Source organism: Ochlerotatus camptorhynchus, unplaced genomic scaffold, assembly GCF_037179485.1.
Source record: "Ochlerotatus camptorhynchus isolate MF236.1 unplaced genomic scaffold, CSIRO-AGI_Acam_v1.1 ptg000052l, whole genome shotgun sequence".
NCBI lineage: Eukaryota > Metazoa > Arthropoda > Insecta > Diptera > Culicidae > Ochlerotatus > Ochlerotatus camptorhynchus.
Window position 1 is genome coordinate 2,080,802 of NW_027040542.1, and position 21,334 is coordinate 2,102,135.

A 21,334-nucleotide genomic window follows, 5' to 3' on the forward strand; every position below is an offset into this window, starting at 1 on the left:
GCTCTCGCTAATCTCCTTTGATCTCTCGCTCTCGCGTTTCTCATCGTTCTCGCTTGGCGGCGATCGAATCCCATGACGGTAGCTAAACCACTATACATACTGCCGGTGGACGTATAACTGTCCCATGTGCTGTGGGATTTCCTATACACATGGAGCAGTTATTCTTCCACCGGTAGTGTGCGAAAGTAAAAGGAAAAACATTACTCGAGCTACAGGCAGGATGCGATTATGGGAACTTTGTGGAACGGTGTACTACAGATTTTGTTTTTCAGTTAAATTTTCTAATTTTGTTGATCTAATTTTCGTCCTACTAAGCATAACCTGGACTTTACTTCTCTCTGTTGAACGGGTTTGAACAAAAAATAAATGTTTTTATAAAAGATAACTTCTAAAGCTATTCACCTTTCCATACGTCACAGTTGGATTTGATAAAGAGGCACAAATTGTTGAGATATTGTTAGAAATCTAACACTGCTTCTTGATTCCAAATTCGTCCGATGAGTTTCAATTCCATCCTAACGCATTGAAACGCCATTAGATTTTCTTCGCCTTACGGATGAAAGAGGAACAAGTGGATTAGCAAGGAGCGCATCTTTTTTTTGGAGATCAATGAGTGTTAATATTGGAACAAACGTAATGAGTGATTACAACGAAGTACAACACTGTCTTATACCTAGAGTAGCATGATTTAGTGAGTTTATTCCAGTTGAAAAACATTATTGATTTCCGTTTGTAACCCAGCGGCAAAACCTCGATAGCGCGTGATCTATTGTTCGGTTGTTGTGGTTAGGTACGTGTAATGAGTTTAGCTGTTGCTCATTTTGAATCATATTTCGGAATTCCGAAAAGCACGGAAGGAATTAGACAATTTGAATTTTATTTTAGTCATTCCATTTAGCCAGAACAAACGAAGGTAAAGTCGGTGCAATTTTAATTCGTTGTGTTTGAATCCAAATACGCCATTTGAATTGCGAATTTCAAAACCAACAAATTTTAGGTCAAATGACCAAAACAAACAATTATTCAAAGTTTCATCCAAATCGGAGATTGTCGTATCATATCGATTCGTCATTTGACATGGAATATGTCAAGTAAACTTAATATTCTTTAAAAGGATTTTAACTGTACAAGTCTTCATTATGGAGACATTTGAAAGTGTGTGAATTTCCCGCAAACGTTTACGTTTACAAGAAAACTAAGATCAACTCTTCTCAACACCCCTGGAAATTTGCTCTTCTTACGCTCCTATACTGACATCCGAAAATTCTCATTGCAGGCATCTTTCGTTTTTGGTGCAGCCTCCGAGCATCGACCAGCTCCGACTGCTGAACTGTACATGATGGTAGAAGAGATTTGACAGTTATATGGATGAAGAATTCCACTTCTTCTATCCCTCTGTAGTAAGTGTTGTCACTTAGCCCAACTTACACGACTGTCAGGCTGGAGCTGACGGTGGATGTGATTTGGCAGAAGCGTTTATCGCTTAAGGCCCCTGTCAGAGTGAAAGCTGGTGACTGAGCAAACAAAAGATTGTTTCGACAGTGAGCATGCATAAGGGCGTATACGCGATGATCGATTCTCTTCATCGTTTTTCTCTTTGCATTGCTACAGCTAAGCGAAACAATTTTGTAGAATTTGTTCAATGTAGAGTTGTAATAGGTTGTATTGGCTTTCAAAAGAAACAACAAACGCACCGACAAACGTTAAATCTAGCGAGTTATTAAGAAAAGAGAAAATCGATGAAGAGAATCGATCATCGCGTATACGCCCTTATGAATGCTCACTGTTGGTTTTATTTAACTGTTATTCCTTTTCGTTCAGCTCGGCCACCAGCTTTAACTCTGCCGGGCTTAAGATTTCTTCGTTGCAGGATGGCTCTTGAATTGGCGTTGGCTCCAAGCTCCGATCAGCTCCACTGCCTGGCTGTAAATGACGGTGGGAACTTTTTTTGACGTATGATTACGTCTTTCGGCAACATATTGGGGGTGCAATCGACCGCGTTACGAAAAGTGGTCAGGTTTTGACCATTTATAACTCTGTCAATAGCGGATGGATTTAAACTCTGAACAAGCCAATCGATTGGTAATTTTTCTACCAAGCTGCTAAAATGAATACTTTATCAATTTTTAATAGGTCACTATTGAAAATTACACAAATGTCCAACTGTTTCAATGATGATCAAAATTATCACCGATTGCCTGCAAATAGTGGTTCCCATAGCATAGTTGCCAAATATTCATACCGAGCACGTAATCCTACGTCAAATCTACGGTCAAGTCTTGGATACTTTAAGTGTATTTCTTGTATTTGTGTGGTTTACATGTATGACTTATCAAGCGACACAGATGCGTCTTTTCAAATTTAGTTCTTTTGAAATTTCAATTACTTTTAATTACAGTTCCTAGTCCTATGAGGCCCGGTTTTAGAGAATGACCAGCTTGGTGGAATTGGTTTGTAGACGGTAGGAGCGATTAGGCAGTCATTGTATGGACGCTGCTCTTCGCCTCCCCTCATTCTTGCGTTACTCTGAGCTCCGATCAACTCGCCGAAATGAAAACCGTCGATTGAGCAGTCGCACTGCGAGTCTGATTTTTGCATGAGCTGTAAAGCGATGATTCTTGTCTTCCACCCGCTTTTCTGACTGCTTCACGAAACATCACATTTTGTTCGTTAAATTTTTAAATTGCTTAATTATTTTCACTATTTGTACTATACACCAAAAAATTGCTGGATAATGTCTCCGTCGAATGAGATACTGCATGACATATTTCCCATTAATGGTTTTGAGAAATATGCGTTTGAAAACACCCCCCATTTTCGTTACATGCCACATTTTCAATTTCGTAATGTGACCTCCAGTATAGTAAAGAAAGACGTTTCTTGAATAACCACTCTATTATATGAACGAAAAACGAAACTCCTTGAACCTCTTCACCATACCACTCAGCTTATCCGAAATTCCCTGAGCGTTTTTAACGTTCCCTGAACTTGTGGTAAGTACCGACAACTTAAGGGAATTTTCGCAAACTCGTGGGAAGTTAAGTCATTGTCTAAAAACTTTCATGATTTTGTCATAGCTTATACAAACTACAACCGAATTTCTATCACGATTGCTGTCAATTTAGAATTTCCTGCAACACATTAAATAGGGGAATTTACGTATTCTCGGCAACCTAAGCAGCGACCTTCTTTCTATAGCCTTTTTCTCTAAGGAACGCTCACATATGCAGTATTGGTTTGTTTACAATCTTTTGCTGCCAGCTGCTCTAACAATTTCAGTCGAAAGAATTGCCAAAAACTGTTTTGAAACGCTTTTACAAAGCTCCAATCTTCTCTAGTGAGAGTGAGTATTGTCGGCAACCAATTTTTCTTCGGCAACCTTTTCATTTGAAATGCATGTAAATCTGCTGTTCTATTATCGGCAATTCGAAATCACATACAATTTGTAGTGCGTGTGTTGCATTTCAAGAAAACCTTGCTAGATTGCTTTTTCTCAGTGGTAAAAATATAGTCAAATTAAAGCTGAAAGCATAAAGAACCGTTTGCATGCATTCAGCGAAGTGTTTTCGTAAGAAAATCCAGTGAAAATAGTGTTTCAATTTGGGTTGCCGAAAATAGTCTGTCATGCCGTCTTCCTTGTTCCATAATTATATTTTTTTCATAATATTTACGATTGTCTCCAAACTTCCGGGAAGATCCTAAACTATTTATTTTAGTTTTGCTGAACATTTTTCCAAACCAAAGTTGCTAAAACTTCGAGGAAGTTCATTGAGCAATTTTAAAATCAATTATTTTGTAAACTGTTATGAAGATCTACCTAAAAACTTACAAGTTCTAGAGAAGTTTACTGAACTTGTACTTCTACAATGTTTAACAAACTTTACCGAAGTTCATCGAATTCCTACGTAATACGCTAAACTTCCACAAAGTTCGCTGAACTACTATGAAGTTCGCTGCACATCTACGAAGTTCTTGGAATTTTTGAGAATTTTGATGATTTTCTGCAAAGTTTTCTTATGTTTTACTAACATTTCCTGAACCTCTACGGAAGTCCCTGAACTATTTCTAGTCCATTAACATTTAACGATGTGCCCTGAGCTTTGATGAAATTTCTCAGAAATTGAACTCCTCAACATCACGGCCCTGGAACTTAAACAAGGTCCCAGAAGTATTAAAAGGTTTCCTAAATTAAACCCCTTAACACCAAGGCCTCTTGATGTTAATCTCCTTATCAACACAGTTTTTAAAACTATTACAAAGTTCCCACTTTTGCGAAGTTTTTATGATTTTTTACAAAGCTCAACTAAGTTTATTTAAAGTTTTCTGAACTTTTGCAAAATTGGTTGAGTTTGATAAAAATTCTCTGCACTTTAACGATTTACAATGCAGTTATAACAACGATTTTAAATTGGCTCACTACTTGACTAGCCTATTGGTCCCAAGTACATCTCAAAGCGTACCCCATTTTAGACGAAATCCTAGTACTACACATAAAATGATAAAATGAGGGGTTCGTGGATTTTCCTACGTTTCGAGGGGACCGAAGATAGTACCAGAGGTGAGCCAAAAATTTGAGCACATTTCTTCGGGATCTTCTGGTCTTAGAGTTACCTCTATGGTTCTACTGTGTTCGTCGAGCATTTACAAAATAAGTTGAACTCCTAAGATGTGATCTACTTCTAGAATGTTTCCAAAATTTCAACGCAGTTCTCTGAGCACCAATGAAGATTCCTGATGATCTATGATGTTGGTTGAAGCTGTACACCGTTCCCTGAACTATTACAAAGTGCTGTAAAATCAAATGCCGCTCTCTTAGCTTCTACGAATAGCCCTTGATTCCTACGAAATTTTCTTGAATTCCCTGAACTTCTGTAATGATTCAGTTGTATAAATTGGAAACATTGAACATATTTCTCCCGCCTGAAAATTTTAGAAATAGCGAGGTGAAGACATGTGAAGACATTTCGTAGATCTCGTCAAAGATTTTTTTTAAATACTCCTGGCATCCCTGACAAAGACATTCTTCGGGTGCCAGGGGAAAATAAATCAAGGGAATGCTAGAGAGAATCGTAAGATTATTTAGAGGAATCCTCTGAAAGCAATTCTGAAGACATCTTGGTATGATTCTATGAAAATTCTAAATAAACTTCCATAGCTTTCTATGAAAAGTAGCCTTGCAAAAATTAAGAAATAATCTGCAAAGGTAATAGAAATTAAAAAATTTCGGTCAAGAAATTCAAGAAGGAGGATTTAGTAAATAGATTTGTGCCTGCAACTAAGACTTTTAATGACTCTCTACCTCTGACCAAGGAAAATTACATCGTTTAGTGTTTCACCTCTGAAAATTAGGGATCTACACAAGTAGAGCAAAATTCATAAAGCAGAGAAGAAAGTACATAATTCGATCAAAACATATACAAATATATTTTGAGAATGCAACGAAATTTGCGCCAATTTTACGCCTGATTTCGATTCCCGGTTCATTGCTGGTTTTTTTGGAAGAAAGACCACCCTAAATTCCACACTTTCTTATTATTATTATTATTGAATTCGATGGAATCTTTTGAAAAATTACGTTGGTTTCGATTTCCAAACATCGAACAAAAACTTAAATTAAAAAAATAAAATGCATTAAATAAAATCATGAGGATAGTAAAATGGATTGGGCGTATCGAAACATTACGTAATACCAAAACATAATTGAACCACTAACAATTATTTTTCACTCGTCAAAAAATTGACTTTCAACCAAGTGACTATTTCAACGAAAAAAAGTGCCTTAATGGCTTTCAGTCGAAAATAGTGACCTTTATATGACCAGCTTAAAAAAAAAAGTTACCAGGTCACTTAAAAACTACAAGGGACAGCCCTATGGGGTTGTAAGCAATGGTGACGTAGAACTACGTGGTCTTATATTATAAATCTGTTTTGTTAACTGCAGCAGGAGCTTGTGCTTTGTGTAGGAATAGAAATTTGAGTAGGATTCTCTCTGTTTATACTCTTTAGTATGACGCGCTTTACATAGATGGCCCACAGCGACTTACGAAAAGCTACTGATTCCTATCAATAGCGGTGCGGCTTTTTCCTCCTTCTATGGATGCTCATAATTTAACAGATGGCGTATTAAGAATTAAAATCCATCATCTCTGGATCAAAATAAGACCACTTTCATGTCGCGACCGACTTTCATTTTTGAAATTGCACCACCAATGTTGCCTTCTAGATAGAGCTGGAATTAGGCGTAACAGCATTTGTAAAAAAAGACTTCTATCGATGATTTTTAGGGATTCAAGGCACGCCCCCGCAAACCGACATTACCGTCGGGTAGGGGAAGTCTTACCCTACGCGATGGTGATGTTGATTTTCGTGCGCGAGCCTTGATTTTTAATACATGATCGAAAGAAGTCATTGTTTACAAAAGCTGCTACGCCCTTATTCCAGTTCTATCCTGATATGGGAAGTGACATCCGATTGATGACCTTGACAAATGTCCTAAAAATACTATTTTACAATTTTATGGTGGTCCTGAAAAGGACAGTTTTGTCGTGATCGTGTGCTGACCTATTAGAGTGTTAAACACATATGAGGCTGGTGAGCTGTATGTTTTTTGGAATGAGGGTGACGCGCTTGACACAGATGGCCCACAGCGACTCTCGAAGAGCTACTGATTCCGACCAATAGCGTTACGGCTTCTTCCTCCTTCTATGGATGCACATGTGCGCTGCAGCTCACTGCTTACAGGCAGCCTTTCGTTGTGTACTGGAGAACAATGTCCAACGCCATGCGCCGAAAGCACTGCTGCTGCTGATGGCGACGACCGGACACCACCACACACGGTGATTGGAACTGAATCCGATTACCGGTTGAGGCCAGCCTTGATAGATAGCTGCTTGCGGGGAACCTTTCGTTGTGTACTAGAGAACACCACCACTATAGTCGCTAATTCATGGTCTGGCGGATAGAATTTCGATCTATCAAAAAGCGGAACCAATTCAATATATTTTAGACCAATAATTGAAAAGGTCCTATCAACTTTCAAAAACAAAACGTTGATTATTCTTTCCTCGACAATCGAACGCAAACTACGGGCATCATCGGATAGGGGAATATTTTCCCAACCCAAAGATAGTGTTAGTTTTGCGTAGGCAAGCCTTGAATCACGAGAAAACGGTTTCCGAAGTTTTGTTCGGAATTGCTGATGTGCTCTTTTCTGTTGTTGGTCGTGATTTGCTCGATTGGTTCCGCTATTTGACAGCTCAATTGGTTCCCGAGATTCTATCCGCTAGACTATGAATATAGCGACTATACTCACCACGCGGTGATTGAATAAACACCGTTTGGTGAGACCGGATGAAATTCAACTTTGAAATATGTGATAGGGAAATTGCTTTTCGCAGGCAATCGGTGATAATTTTAATTATCATAGCAAAAATTGCACATTCGTGCAATTTTCAATTAAAAAATGACAAAGTCTTTAAACTAACAGAAATATTTCTGATCTATTGGTGACAAAATTATTGAAATTGGTCCAGGGGCAGCTGAGTTATTAACGTTCAAAGTCTTTCATAATTTTGTTACGTGTTCCATTTTCGGTTTTCACAAAGTACCCCCATATAGAAATCGTAGTCCTACGTCAAAACGACCAGCTTCCAGTCCAATATAAACAGTTTGTATTGTAAAGAATGATGGAAATGTATCTTTGATTGCTCGTCACATCGTTGTAACCATAACATCGGCTACACACTTAGAAATGATTAGCGATTTGTTCAACTGTTAAAACTTTGGTGAACTTTGAATGGACTAATTTAGGGCTTACAGGTTGAAGTGTATGGATAAAGCAGGTTAAGCAATTGGCTTTTAATGAACTTGACTGAGAGGTTTCAAATTATCGATCGTCGACTGTATCGAACACGAGAGACAGCAGTGTGCGGTGAAGTCGTTTTCGCTTGTAATGTACATTGTGGTCTTAGGCCAATGCCATAGTGAGAGCGAAGAGAAGCGAAGAGGCGAATGTAAGGAATAATATCAATAATGGGAATTTCCATTTTTGATAATATTCCTTAAATTATTTTCAACGCTTCGCTCTCACTATGAAATCGGCCTGAAAGTAGCCGAATATATTTGGATGCGAGTGTTTGAGTTTAACTTAAAGTTAGTACTGGTTACTTAGTCAATTTCTCAAACGATGATAACTCTGGTGTAGTTTTCTGGCAATGCAATAGATTGCAATATTTAAGGGTATACAACTATAGTACACGCGAAGGAAATATAGTTCTGTTTCCGAACAGGAGATGCTGTAACTTCTCCTTTTTCTGCAGAGGAGAGGCAAGAGCATGAGGGAATGAAAAAAAAAAATCTGTACATAAACAGTGACTGGTTGCAGGTACGGAAACGTAGATATTAGTTTTCAGGGTCAAAGCAAGTGAGTAGAGACAAGAGATAGGCAGGCGTTGCTTTTTTCAATGGCAAAAATTGCTTAGCAACGTCAGAAATCTGTAATCACTAAATTACGTTATAATCAAATGCGTTTAAATGCATGGTGAGTCATCCGTTTGTCTTTATTAAAATATGTGAGTTATTACACCAAAAATTGAAATTTTAATCATTGCGAATAAAAGCTACAAGTTCTACTCAAGTTTTGGCTTAAACATAGTTTTAGGTGGGAAGGCTTGGAATGCACTTGAAGACCATAAAAAAACCGGAAATGTTCTTTAAATCATTAAATTAGCTTAGAAAGGAAGATGAAAAAGCGCAGTTTCTTTTATAATATTCATTTTAACGCACTTGGGTCATTCGTGACTTGTATGGATGTTAACCACTACGCCAGGGTCGCCCCCATTAAAAAGTGAAGTGAAAATCTTAGTGCGTAATCATTCATTCACAAAAAGCAAACAATTCTAGGAAACGACACATTTGAGCACCTAACAAAAGAAAACATACGGTGTGATGAAGTCCCACTGACAATCAGAAAGTGATGTATGAAGGTAGGAACACTCAATTTTGGTTTTACGCGATTTTTTTTCGCCTCCTATCTGATCGTATCTCATTCATTCTCTCTGATCTCAAATTCCAATCAAATTTAATGCAAACTAAAATACCGTGGTATTAAAAATGTTGAACACATCCTGCATGAGGGCAAAATCGAAACCAATCGCGTAAATACAGAATTGACTGAACATGAATTTTGCCAATCATTGTGACACCAGTCGCTCGCCAAAACTCACTCGAACACGAAACGAGTGATAGAAAAAGAAAGAAAAAAATAAACCCTAACAGGCGTAATGACGCAACGTCAGGAAATGTTTATAAATAATGCTGAACGCATCGTTCGTGACAGAGAAAAATCACAGAAAAAAAAGTAGAGCACAAAACAGATCACCGAACGACGACGTGCAAAATTTTCGTGAATTACCGACCTAACCAAGCGAAAACGGGACGAAGAGAAACTGGCGACGAACAAAAAACGTGATCTTCTTCACCACTTCTGGGGCGGGTTGATCATGATCGTGTGATACGAAAATAAACCTGTGAGTGAATGCTTCGTGCCACTTGGTCGCACTCAGGTGCAGACTAACACTAACAGTCAGGATTTAAGATATAGGAGTTTATAAAGCTATGATCAGGGTGGTGCTTCAAACATTTTCATTCATAATCGTCGTCGCCTACTGCCGGTGCGCGTGTAGGTCTCCCTATATCGCTCGGATGATGGCGCACACATGGCAAGCCTACTTAGATCGTCAAACCGGTGACGAGTGAGTTGTGAGTTGTTTTTAAAAAGGAAAAGTGTCGCCAAATTTTCAACTTTTTTTTCTCGTTGCCGTCCCGTAATGACGTAATTGATTTAAGTTAGTCCTGACGTTGAGGGACAACGGGGATCTGGGTGTGTAAGAAACGTCCCAATGGCGACGAAGCGAACGGCGTTTAGCAGATCATTAAGAATTTCCACGAAATTCACAGAAACTGCCGCTGCTCGCTCTAGCGTGCGCCTTAGATCTGAAATTGAGTCATTCATTATTTTCAAGTGCACGGTCTGGGAAACCGGTGTGTATCTTTTATCACAACTCAATTGGAGAATCGGATTTCACTCATCGGTGGGATGATTCACAACAGAGTAGCAAATTAATGGTTTAGCAAATGCTGCTGAGCCCAGAGATCGAGTGACAAGTGTTACTCAACCATCACATTAATTAATGTTGTCTGGTCGTTCAGGGCACAGACAACCACTGGATGGTGGGACAGATGCAGCCACTGTTGTGTGTTTGGCTGTCTAGCCAATGATGACTAATGTCAAGTTGCAGATCTGGTATGGAGGTTTGTGTTATGGAAAGTTTTTGAAGAATACTGTGTGAAATTTCCGATACTGTGAATTCTAGGGTGCTCAGATTATCCGTTTTGCTCCACATTTCTTATGAACAATGGATAAATGCTTAGTCAAGATCGTCAAACCAGGTTGTCATTTCAAACTAGACCATTTTATTCAAAGGTGTGAGCCAACCTCTGGGAAAATTTAAAATGTAATGTTTTGGGCCCGTCTATTTCGACAGAAGAATCAGTTGAAAGAAACGAGAAAATCAATTCAATCAATCGCAATTTTCGTCGAGTTAATTTTATGTGACATGTTTGTTTACGTTCTATGACAATAGTTATTTCCTTTCCTATTTCCTAATCCTTTTTTAAACTTTTGCAGTTTTTGACAGATAATACTACATAAGCTCTTGAACACTCCAAATAAAAATGCTCGAAAATTATTTCTTACTCATTCCTTCTTTTAAACATGAGCAGTTCTTTGAAAAAAATAAGCTATAGAACACTGCAACTGAATATATTCGAGATTTATATATCTCTGTTGGAGTTATTTCCTTCTTTAAAACCTGAGCAGTTATTTGCGAGTTAAAAGCTATTTCCATGTAAAAATGTGGGTTTTAGACTACATTAAACTACAGACCATGATTTAGACTACACACCTAGATATACCTAATTTTACACGTGACGGAATCCATTTTTAACATAAAGGATGAGACGTAAACACACATTTCAGGCATAACATTTGATAACGGCACAAAAGCATTTGTAAAAAAACCTTCTAAGGCCCTTTACACGCGAACCAAAGTACGCCCACGCAAACCAACAACATCATCGCATAGGGGCAACTATCATCTTTCCGAAAGTGGTATTGGTTTGCATGGGCGTACTTTAGTTCGCGTGTAAAGGGCCTTAGAATGTTTGTTTACAAATGCTTTTGTGCCGTTATCAAATGTTATGCCTGATTTCATGTAAAATTAAGTCCTCCGAGACTGAAAAGTACGTTTAATTGAGTTGAATTTTGCGACTATTATTACTCAATTTTATGTTGACGCTCGCATATGTCAGTCTCAGAGCACCAAGATATACATGATTTTTTTTTAGGTGTGTAGAAAAGCGCTTTAAAACCTTGATAATTCTAGAAATGGTGCTTGGGTTGAACACTCAAACTTAAACTATTCGAAACACCTTTTGACCTTCTGTTCCTTTGAATTTAATTCGACCTTCTGTCCATATGACGTTCTTCTATTGGATCTTGTTCGTTCGACCTTCTGTCCATTCGAGTTCTTGCCTCTCTAAATTCCATTCGACCTTTTGTCCTTCGATCATTTGCTTTTCGACATTTTGTCATTGATTTACAGTTTTACCCCGCGACTATCGGGGTTTGACTCGCTAATCCTTGACCCATATTAAAAAATCAAAACAAACAGACAGCATGCTTACAGCAAAAATCAGAAAATTTACAGCACGATGCATTCAAATGCGTGGTTCTACTATTTAATCTAATACTTTCCGATTAACGAGATGAGCGGGAGGGTACTGTACTAATATTACTCAATGAGATATTTTCCAAAAAAAAACTACAAGGGACAGCCTTATGGGGTTGTACGCAATAACGACGTAGGACTACGTGGTCTTATATAATAAATCTTATTTTTTAACTGCAGCAGGAGCTTGGATTTTGTGTAGGAATAGGATTTTGAGTGGTGTTATCTCTGTTTATACTCTTTAGTATGACGCGCTTGACATAGATGGCCCACAGCGACTCACGAAGAGCTACTGATTCCGATCAATAGCGATGCGGCTTCTTCCTCTTTCTATGGATGCTCATGTGGGCTGCAGCTCGCTGCTTGCCGGCAGAGTTTAGTTGTGTACTGGAGAACACCACCACTCACCACGTGGTGATTGAATAAACATCGTTTGGTGAGACCGGATGGAATTCAACTTTGAAATCTGTGTTAGATTTCCCTTAGCTTTTCGCTTTTGCGGTGATAATTTTTATTATCATAGGAACAGTTGCACATTTGTGCAATTTTCAATAGTGACATTTTGAAAAATTATAAAGTCTTAAATTTAACAGATGCGTAGAAATATAGCTGATCGATTGGTGATAAAATTATTGAAATTGGTCCAGGGGCAGCAGAGTTATTAACGTTCAAAATCTTTCATAATTTTGTTACGTGTTCCATTTTTGGTTTTCACAAAGTGTACCCCCATATAGAAATCACAGACCTAGTCCTACGTCAACAATCTGTGAGGTTTTCCACGCTGGTTCTGGTTTACACGCGATTAGATTTCCTTTTTTGTAGTTTAATTAATCAGTGTTCTCGAGCAACATGTGAAAAGGTTCTACAAGGCAAACGTAAACGATTACGTGATTCGTGAGTAATCGACGTTCAATCGGTTACTCACGAATCACACCACATCCATGCAAAATTACTATATCATCTGAGAGAGTAAACTTTCCCTACCAGTTTGCCGGTTTGTCTTTATGAGACCTTATCTGCGCGAAAATTACTTTTATTGATAGCGTTTTTTTCAAAAATTCTCGACTACTTTTTGATGAATCAGTAGGCAAACCGATTCAGAAAGCTAGAATTACATTCCAAATACACTGAACCCACAAATAAGGATCGGATTAAAACACTTATCGATTAATCATTCTAGTGTGTGGAAATGATCCATATTGGATGTGTGTCAGTCTAGTGGTCTCCGGAAAATCGTGTTCAAAACAAAACAAAAATCTGGTTCTGGTGTTACAACAGAACCATGTAGCCTGAATAACACAAAGTTTAGGAATTAACCGTGTGAAAACGGATAATTATAATGTGGGATACGTTACACTCAATTCTGTGTTAATGCGATTTTTTATGATCAAATTGCAACCAAATTTAGAAATATAAAGAACAATCAGAAACAAAAAAAAATCACATAAAACAGAATTGAGTGTATTTTGGAAAACAAGCGTCAACTTCAATTTCTGTTTTAAACGAAAAAACTGTTTTTGAATTTTCCAAAAATAATGACGTCCCCTTTCCTCTTAAAAACACACCTCCTCTTTACAAACGATAACAATCCCCGATTGCTTCGATTGCTGAACTCTTTTCCACTTCTGAGAAATACAACGTTTACATTATCCAAAGCAATCGTGGTTCGTACGGTGGAGCATCATGGTACATTTGGATACCCTCTTTTTCACAAAACGGGGTGAGTCACAGATAAATTACTGTTTAGTGAAGTTAATTTCCCAGACGGACAGAATTCCGCGCCAATTTAAATTGTCCGTACCGTCTGGCCTTGGCATGATGCACGAAAAAAATAATAATAAAGCCTACGGCGACCGGCGCTGTGCAGAAAACATGAACTACCGTGGACGAACCGCGGGGACGGTCAGCATTTCCGTCTTGCTAGAGTACCGATTGCGAATTTTCAACCGTCCACCTTGAACTTGAAACCCGTTGCAGTGTGCACCAAACTATTCATTCGATTGCCACTGTAATCAGTCACGAAGGAGGGACACCAAACCGTCTAGTCGAAATGCATTTATCAACGCTGTCAAAGAGCCCAGTCAGACCAAATGTGTACCCAATTCATGTGTGACTGTTTTTCGTTTTATTTTGATCGCAAGCGCGACGCTCCGCTGTTGCCAAACAACCAACGCTAATGCGCCTGCTACGATTGTTTTTGTATAATGAATTTAAGCAAAATACTTACTGATTAGATCCAAAATGTCATCCGCTACTATGAGGTTATTCGGCAAATCCGGCAGACTTGGATCATCTGGAAAAAGGAAGAAACTTTGTAAAATCGATGGAAAGTACAAGTTGGCGTGGGAAAAACATTAACTGCTACAGTGGAAAACCAGATCACCCCACGCGTTGCTAATGAATGCGAGGAATGTTAGGAATTTTGAGAGTCTTCCACTCTTCAACATGATCGTATATCTCTTTTATATAGTCTGCGGCTCGGTGTTCGTGCCCTGATGGCTATCAAAAACTTCCGATGGATTTACATACGGTGGTTAATCAGAAATGCATAACTTAGTGGGGTGGCGTTCTACCACAAGAAAGGTGAAATGTTTCAATCACACCTTTCAGCTCTAGTACATAGGAACATAGGGGATAGTTTTGGTTGGTGTGAGGCATAAAGGAATGTGGGTGGTGAATTCCACCCGTCTACTGGCCGACATGGCTGATTTGCTACTCTAACGATTGCCTGTGAGAGAATGGAAACGAGTAGGTATAAACAATCGCGTGAGTCGGTACTATTCAAATGGGTCTGAGCAATCGATATTTTGGTTTGTAATGCTTTCAAGAAAAAAACAAGACATTCTGGCCCACAGAATAGTGAGTTGTTTATATAGTAGTAAAGTCATGTGTATGGAGCCAGAGTAGACTGGATGAAAGATTATGCAATTGAAAGAAATTCCTTCAGTTGGAGTACGATAAAAAAAAAAAACATTTCTAACGCAGAAAGTCAAGTTTCCTTCTTCTAAACACCCAGCTGACCAACCTTGAATCTGCATAGGAAACTATTACGATCGAGCTGATTTACCGTACAAACGATTAGTGTTATTATTTCATCTTTCACTCTTCAAAGCGCAAGTTTTCTGCTCGATTTAGATGTACATCGCCATAACGATCATCATCATCGAAGCAAGCAAGCAAGCAAGAAGCACGCAGCCGGCAGCGTTCTTGGATTAATTATTGCCTGCTGAGTTGAATGGCAAAAAGTGACCAGAAAGAGTACGCTACCAAAACAAAGATTGCTGCGGGAGAGTATTCTAAAATAAATACCCCGATCGGTCAAAGCAGTCACTGGTTCGTGCAAAAAGGAACCATCCAAACGCATAGTGATCTTTTGTTTTGTTGACATTCGGTTGCCCGTCTTCCTGACAAACAAGGAAGAAAAGCGACTGACGGGCGAGTTTTTCTTTTCGTTTTTCCGTTGCCAGCGAGCGGCGACTGGTGTCATTTTCCTACCGCTGCAGCTGCATTCGACAAACCTTGCGGCAGGTCCGAGCGACGATGACCCTAGAGCGCATATGTAAGTGGCTGTGTGGTTGTACGTGGCGTACTTGATCATGATCACGAAAGCGAGAATTTTTACATCTGACACTGACACTTTTTCCACGGCACGATGGCGTGCGCTCATGTTGTGAGTAAACAAAGGTTTCTAGCGGTAATAACATCATCATAATTCATCTCAATTCTGAAGGGAGGCGGGGGGTGTTTGCACAAATATTGCATTTCTGGATGATCCGCTTGTTACGGATGAACGCATAAATATTGACTTACAGTCAGCTGGTGGTGTGTCTTCTTTCTTGAAATGCTTCGATTTACTTTTATTGTGTATTATAAAATTTACATCTGTCAGTCAGTATCATAGCAGGCGTATTTTTTGTAACTGTTCGCTTTATCTCCTATATCAGCTAATAGCATACAATAAGTGATTTCGTTTTTAATGGTCAGTCCATGTCCGCGCGTAGGACCAAGTTCAACGACCATGCGTCGGCTCTTGAGGAAATAAAATACGCAACCCATTAGCTCATTTATGCGCGGCTCGATTGCAATGAAGTAATAAATCTGAACAGCCAACACAATCCATCACCACTTGCATCGAAGTAACCAGTCTTCATATATGTGGCTTCTTTGTCACAGCGAGAGCAACCACCACGACTACTAGGATTGGATGGCAATGCGTGCACAGTAACGGCCACACTGCATTTTTCTGATATTGAACTGTCACCCCGCCCTGGGTACAAACGGACAGTTTCAGTTCGGAAAAGAAAGGATTATAAATAATCTTCCCAAGCAACGCACGCTCCGAAGCAATTCCAATTTATTTCCTTCAGTGTGACTAGCTGTTCACTCGAGATTCTTTGATCAAGTTGGGGTTAATGTGATCCCATATACCTTGTAGAGGATGTTCAAGGTGATCAAGCTGGAAACCCGTTTTGAGCATGAAGAACTTGTCACAGTCAAAGTCGGTGGATGCGATGTCAAATTGAGACATGTAAATCACTTGAGGTGTCACTGCATTTGTTGACTTTGTTTTTCGCCGTTGCCAAAGTAAAGGGTTGTTTTATTCTAATTCGAAATGGCATCGGTCGATCGGTAGCTGCAGTGAAGGAGGGTGACATTCTCCACAAACGATATGTGCAAGATTTATTTTCTCGCCATCGTACATCACTTAGCAGCGGTAGTAAAAATACGCAACTTCCAGCGTGCATTCTTCGATGGTAATTAAAATAGTTCATCCTCACAGCTGGGAACTCGAAGATGATGCAGCTGATTTTACATTCTTTGTGTTGTGTTTTCTAAATTCCTGCGGCAAATTACAAATGCAAAAACTGTCGAAGAACGTGTGGAATTTGTCATAGTCAAGTTGCACAGTAGGCGATGGACGTTTGGAGCGCTTGGAAATTCGCGGCTTGGGCCAGGCCTACTTGTGTGCTTCCCAGAAATTTTCGACGTAAACATCTAATCAGAATGTTTGCACTGATATAAGCTGCATTTCCGTGGCTGCCAGAGATACCCGTTCCCGGGAAGTGACATTTCTTCTCAAAGAAGATCTCGTATCATAAAGATAAGATTGCACTATTCGTTGATAACATTCCCGTATAAAATATAGTGCAACTATCTGCAGGCCAGTTATATCAGTGTCACGGTCACGGGAGCTGTACGATGGCCGTCTTTGGAAGTGTTCTGCTGATAGTGCTGGTGCTGAACGTCGCTGCCCGTGGAGATCCATTTTTCGGAAATAATTACCAGATTCCACAAGGCGCGGCTTTAGCACGTTACGCATCCGCAGTCGTAACAAACCTCAACAATGCTCGCAACTCGCTGTCTTCGTACGTCCGGTATCCTCCGACGGCTTCGACAAGTTTAAATCAAGGCGCCATCGTGCTACGGGATTACATTGGAAATGTCAGCTTGTTGGTTGGTAACGTGTATACGGAAATTTCCAGAGCAGCCACCGATCGTTCAACGGCACCAGCAGTTGTATTCTCCAAGATCAATACCCGGTTGAACGATCTGCAGCCGTTGCTACAAAATGGATCGCTCTACGTAGATTCCTTGGCCAGCAACTTCGACTCGGAAGCTGACAACAGTACATCAAATTACTTTGCCACATGGAATGAAAACCTGCGTTCTAATACCCATCATCTTTCAAGGCTCCTTCAAAATGTCAGCCAGGTTATTGAGTCTGTTGCCGGAGAAGGCCTCAACACGCAACAGTTTATTGCGGCACTTTCTGTTGACGGCTTATTGCAAGACTTGGTGGATGCCGTTCAACAAGTGTCTGCCACTACGGGTGATTTGTCGAGCACCGTCAGTAGCTTGGTGGGAGCCATCAACACTGCCAACAGTTTCCGATTGACAGCCAATTCTCGACTGCAAACGAGCCGTCAATCTGCGAACACGGTCGTTAACAGCTACATCAGTTCGTCAAACGCTTCGTTTAACTCGATACTCGTCGCAACGGATACGCTGTTCAATCACCTGAAAACGGTAAACGATTCGTTCGTATTTCGTTGGCCACTACTCCTGAGCGATCGTGTAGAGCAAAAACTCGATCTGTTGAACCGTTCGATTGAAAATTTGAGCGTAAATCTACACTTTCGCCGCAGCGTCGTCGAATCACATTACACTTATACGCGTTACGTTTTTGCAAATGAAAACGAACCTCAGGCGAACCTGGACGAGGAATCCGAGCAGTTAACCAGACGGCTCGTAAACGTAATTAAACCAGATGGCTGTGCGTCCGATTTCAGGACTCAGTTTTTGGCGTTGCCAGGGACAGCGCAGACGCTGCTTAGTCAATGTTTCAACGGCCAATTGGGATTGGAGCGACAAGGGGCCAGTCAAGTGCTGTCGATTGCGAACAATTTTCTGCGAGGTTACGTCACCGCTGTCTACGATAGCTTGGAAATTTGCTACAGCCATCCGTATGAGAAAATGAACAGCTGCTTGGATGATGTAAGGATTGGCTGGATTAGCCCGGGTAGAGTGTTGAATTTTAAGATTTATGTTTTCTTTTCCACAGATTGTCGATACCATAGATTTTGGTGGGAAGTTCTTCCTTTTGGATACGGTGACCTTCTACCTGTTTGAGCAAGTGCAATCAGAATTGATAAACTGCAACTCCCGACTGCTTAAGTATGTTCAAAATGTTGGACTACGAGCAAATTGCCAATAATGAGTGTAAGATATTTTATTGAACAACAACATCAACAACAGTAATACACAGTAACAGTGGATTCAAACCAAAATTCACCAACGACCACGTGGTCGATTTCGTTTCTTATTATAGAAGCACATCTCCTGTAGGTTGTGATAATTAAGGAAGTATCCGATCTGGGCAATGCAGGTGTTGAAGTTGCTTTGAATCTCGCTATCGATGAGCGTTTCGATCTGCTTGGAAGCCATGAGAATTCGACCATTCGCCCAGGTGTTCTCGTAACCGTTCTGCAACGTTCAAAACACGTCAGAAAAATTCAGTGCTAATGTTCTTAAAAAAAATCTTACCAAATCCAGACAATAGGCTATCTTTTTTGGAGCATATCGGAAGCAGATGTCGAACGCTGCGTATGATGCGTTAATTGCACTCACTGCGTAGTTCTCGATCATGGTGTTGACGGTTTCGAAGCTTTTCTCCTCGTTGGTTGCCTGATCTACTAGACACGAGGTCACATGAGTCATCGTGAAGTTGGGGAAAGCCAGCAGCTTCTCGATGTAAGCTTCGGTGCAATCGTTTGAGAGCATTGGATCAGCGGAGACTTGAACCGTAACTTGTGTCATGTAGGCCATCGGAGCGGAAAAAAACGAGCGGGTCTTCCACTGTTCGATCTCCCGATGTTTGTAGAGACGGAGGTTCTCAAAATTGAGCATAACTTTCTGAATCATATTCTCCAGAGATTTCTTCAGCGCTATGAAGTAGCTGATGGTGGATTTGGGAAACATTGTGATCTTTTCCTTCATTTTTTGATACAGTTCTTCCTCGTAGGTACGTAGATTGTTCAAAGATTCGGTAACGTCTTCAATTAGAGTTGCCGATGCATTCAGATAGTTATCGATCGATTCATTGAAACCTCGCTGAGCAGCCATGGCTCGATTGGTGGTTTCTGCAGTCCAGGCCTCACCCTTTTGAATTGCATCGGAAACACGGCTTACGTGTTCGACCAGCTTGTCTGTCGTAGCGAGAAGATCATCCAGAGCTGGAGTTACGTCACGTTGACCAAACATCGCCTCCGATAGACCGATTGACGCAATCCTCATGTCGCTATTGATCGACCGGAACTGGTTGTGATTGTATAGATTGTAGTCCACGTTCTGCAGCAGAGAAATGCTATTGACCAATTCGTAACCATTCAGATACCGGATAGCCTCTATTAGATTCTGTTGTATCAACTCCAGGTCGTTCTCTTCAAACTTTTCAAACACTGGGGTAAATTTGCTAGTTAAATTCGACACGTATTCCAGCAGACCTTGAGAACCAAGCTTGAGATAGTCGGTCGTAGGCATATCGGATTTTAGGGGTTCAATCGAAGCCTGTGCGGAGGCTATATTCTCCAATATTGCCGTAGTCGCATTTACCACTTCTTCATCTTTGGCCAATGGGTTATCCGCTTTGGCAGAGCCAAAAAATAAAACCACGAGCAACCAAAGTAGCTTCGCCACTGACACCGTTCTCATTTCCTCGTGATTGTTCTGTTGCTGTCGATCGATCGATGCACTCACGCTTGGTTCTAGTTCCGTACTGAACTAAGGGAGGAAGCTGCCCTGGCGACTCCCGGTCATTGTAGAAAATGATTGCCTGTGCGCGCTCTGTGGTGGGGTTTGCGGAAAATTCGCTAATCACTGCATCAACACTCTGAATTGATGCCTTCCCCCTTGGACCAGCGCGAACGAACGCGTGCTGGTGATTCGAATATTCAACATCGCGCAGGTATAATTTATATAATACACGGCGAAAAACAGTAGCAGATGCATTTTTCTTTGCTAGGGTGGCTTAATAAGAAACAAAAAAAAAAAAACGCTCCTTAATATTTTGTTTGTCATCAAGGTAGCCATGACTGATAAAAGCTCACATATTTACACTGAATGAAATGTTTTGATTATTTTAAGACAAATTATCACCGGGCTTCATTGCCAACCACCCTCGGTTCATCTTTGAGCGACGTATGGAAATACTCATCACTATCCATCACCGGGCTACACTTTGCGCGGGTTGCAATCAGCTAGAAATTAATCGCGTGCACGCTATTGAAGCCTCTCCACCCGGGAACTAACGAGAGAAAACAATGGCCGATGGGTCGCTATTCTTTCTCGTTAGGTTAGACACTGCGGGTTTGGATGAACGGACGGGTACAGAGGACGCGGGATGTTCTATTCAACCCTATCTCAAGGTCACTGGATGATAATGGCTTAGAAATAAAACATGGCATATTTTAGATACCATTGCGAGATCAACATGGCCACCTTACTGTTGGAGCTCTGGTATTTCATGATTTCTAAATGGAAATCAAAATTACTGTTTGAATAATTGAAAGGCAAATGGGTTAAAAATCACAGTCCTGGGGAAACCCCTGATTCCATACCTGTCGATCCGGTTGATCGGGAAACCACCGAGTCTCGGCATAGTTCGCCATTAATATTCCTATTGCGCCGCACGCAATTGCTTATAACGATCGTAGTGGAGAAATAAATTGTCGGAGTATGATAATTTAGCGGTGTCGCAACTTTTCATCCGATACCTACATTTCCAATGGAATCAGACATTCCGGTGACGCTCTCAATGTACAACAGGCGAAATGCTCAAAAATTGTGATTTTAATCAGAATCAAATTCAATACTAAACTACTCATAAAAGTAAAATAAATCATTCGAAAGATCAAGGTCAAACATTAGCTGACTCCTATGTATTCCGCTCATTCTAGATGCTGAGTTAAGGTATTCAACATCAATGTAACTGATAATTTGAACTGTCGAATTGCAACAACGAAATTAAGCTATCCGAATAATTAACG

The 21,334-nt window shown here is 40.2% G+C and overlaps 3 protein-coding genes across 6 annotated transcripts in view; 1 reads left to right on the top strand and 2 right to left on the bottom strand.

Annotated features, from left to right (window-relative positions):
• The window catches only part of LOC135717223 (embryonic polarity protein dorsal-like), a 40,396-nt gene that overhangs the window by 4,623 nt on the left and 14,439 nt on the right, over positions 1 to 21,334 (bottom strand). For all 4 annotated transcript variants that reach the window (XM_065239205.1, XM_065239204.1, XM_065239208.1 and 1 more), the window contains one exon: positions 14,017 to 14,082. In XM_065239205.1, coding sequence (XP_065095277.1) covers positions 14,017 to 14,082 — 66 coding nt within the window. The remainder of the gene's footprint in view (positions 1 to 14,016; positions 14,083 to 21,334) is intronic.
• On the top strand, positions 15,028 to 18,593 carry LOC135717224 (uncharacterized). Its single transcript, XM_065239210.1, has 2 exons — positions 15,028 to 18,284; positions 18,352 to 18,593. The coding sequence occupies exons 1-2, from the start codon at positions 16,989 to 16,991 to the stop codon at positions 18,502 to 18,504; spliced, it is 1,449 nt and encodes a 482-aa protein (XP_065095282.1). The 5' UTR covers positions 15,028 to 16,988; the 3' UTR covers positions 18,505 to 18,593.
• On the bottom strand, positions 18,496 to 21,326 carry LOC135717225 (uncharacterized). Its single transcript, XM_065239211.1, has 2 exons — positions 18,834 to 21,326; positions 18,496 to 18,773 (listed from the first exon to the last, which is right to left on the bottom strand). Exons 1-2 carry the CDS (start codon positions 19,998 to 20,000, stop codon positions 18,579 to 18,581), a joined length of 1,362 nt encoding a protein of 453 aa, XP_065095283.1. The 5' UTR covers positions 20,001 to 21,326; the 3' UTR covers positions 18,496 to 18,578.

Coding starts and splice junctions, on each gene's coding strand:
- LOC135717224 (XM_065239210.1), top strand. CDS start 16,989: ATGGCCGTCTTTGGAAGTGTTCTGCTGATAGTGCTGGTGCTGAACGTC. Junction 18,285..18,351: donor TGAACAGCTGCTTGGATGAT/GTAAGGATTGGC, acceptor TCTTTTCCACAG/ATTGTCGATACCATAGATTT.
- LOC135717225 (XM_065239211.1), bottom strand. CDS start 20,000: ATGAGAACGGTGTCAGTGGCGAAGCTACTTTGGTTGCTCGTGGTTTTA. Junction 18,774..18,833: donor TAGCCTATTGTCTGGATTTG/GTAAGATTTTTT, acceptor TGAACGTTGCAG/AACGGTTACGAGAACACCTG.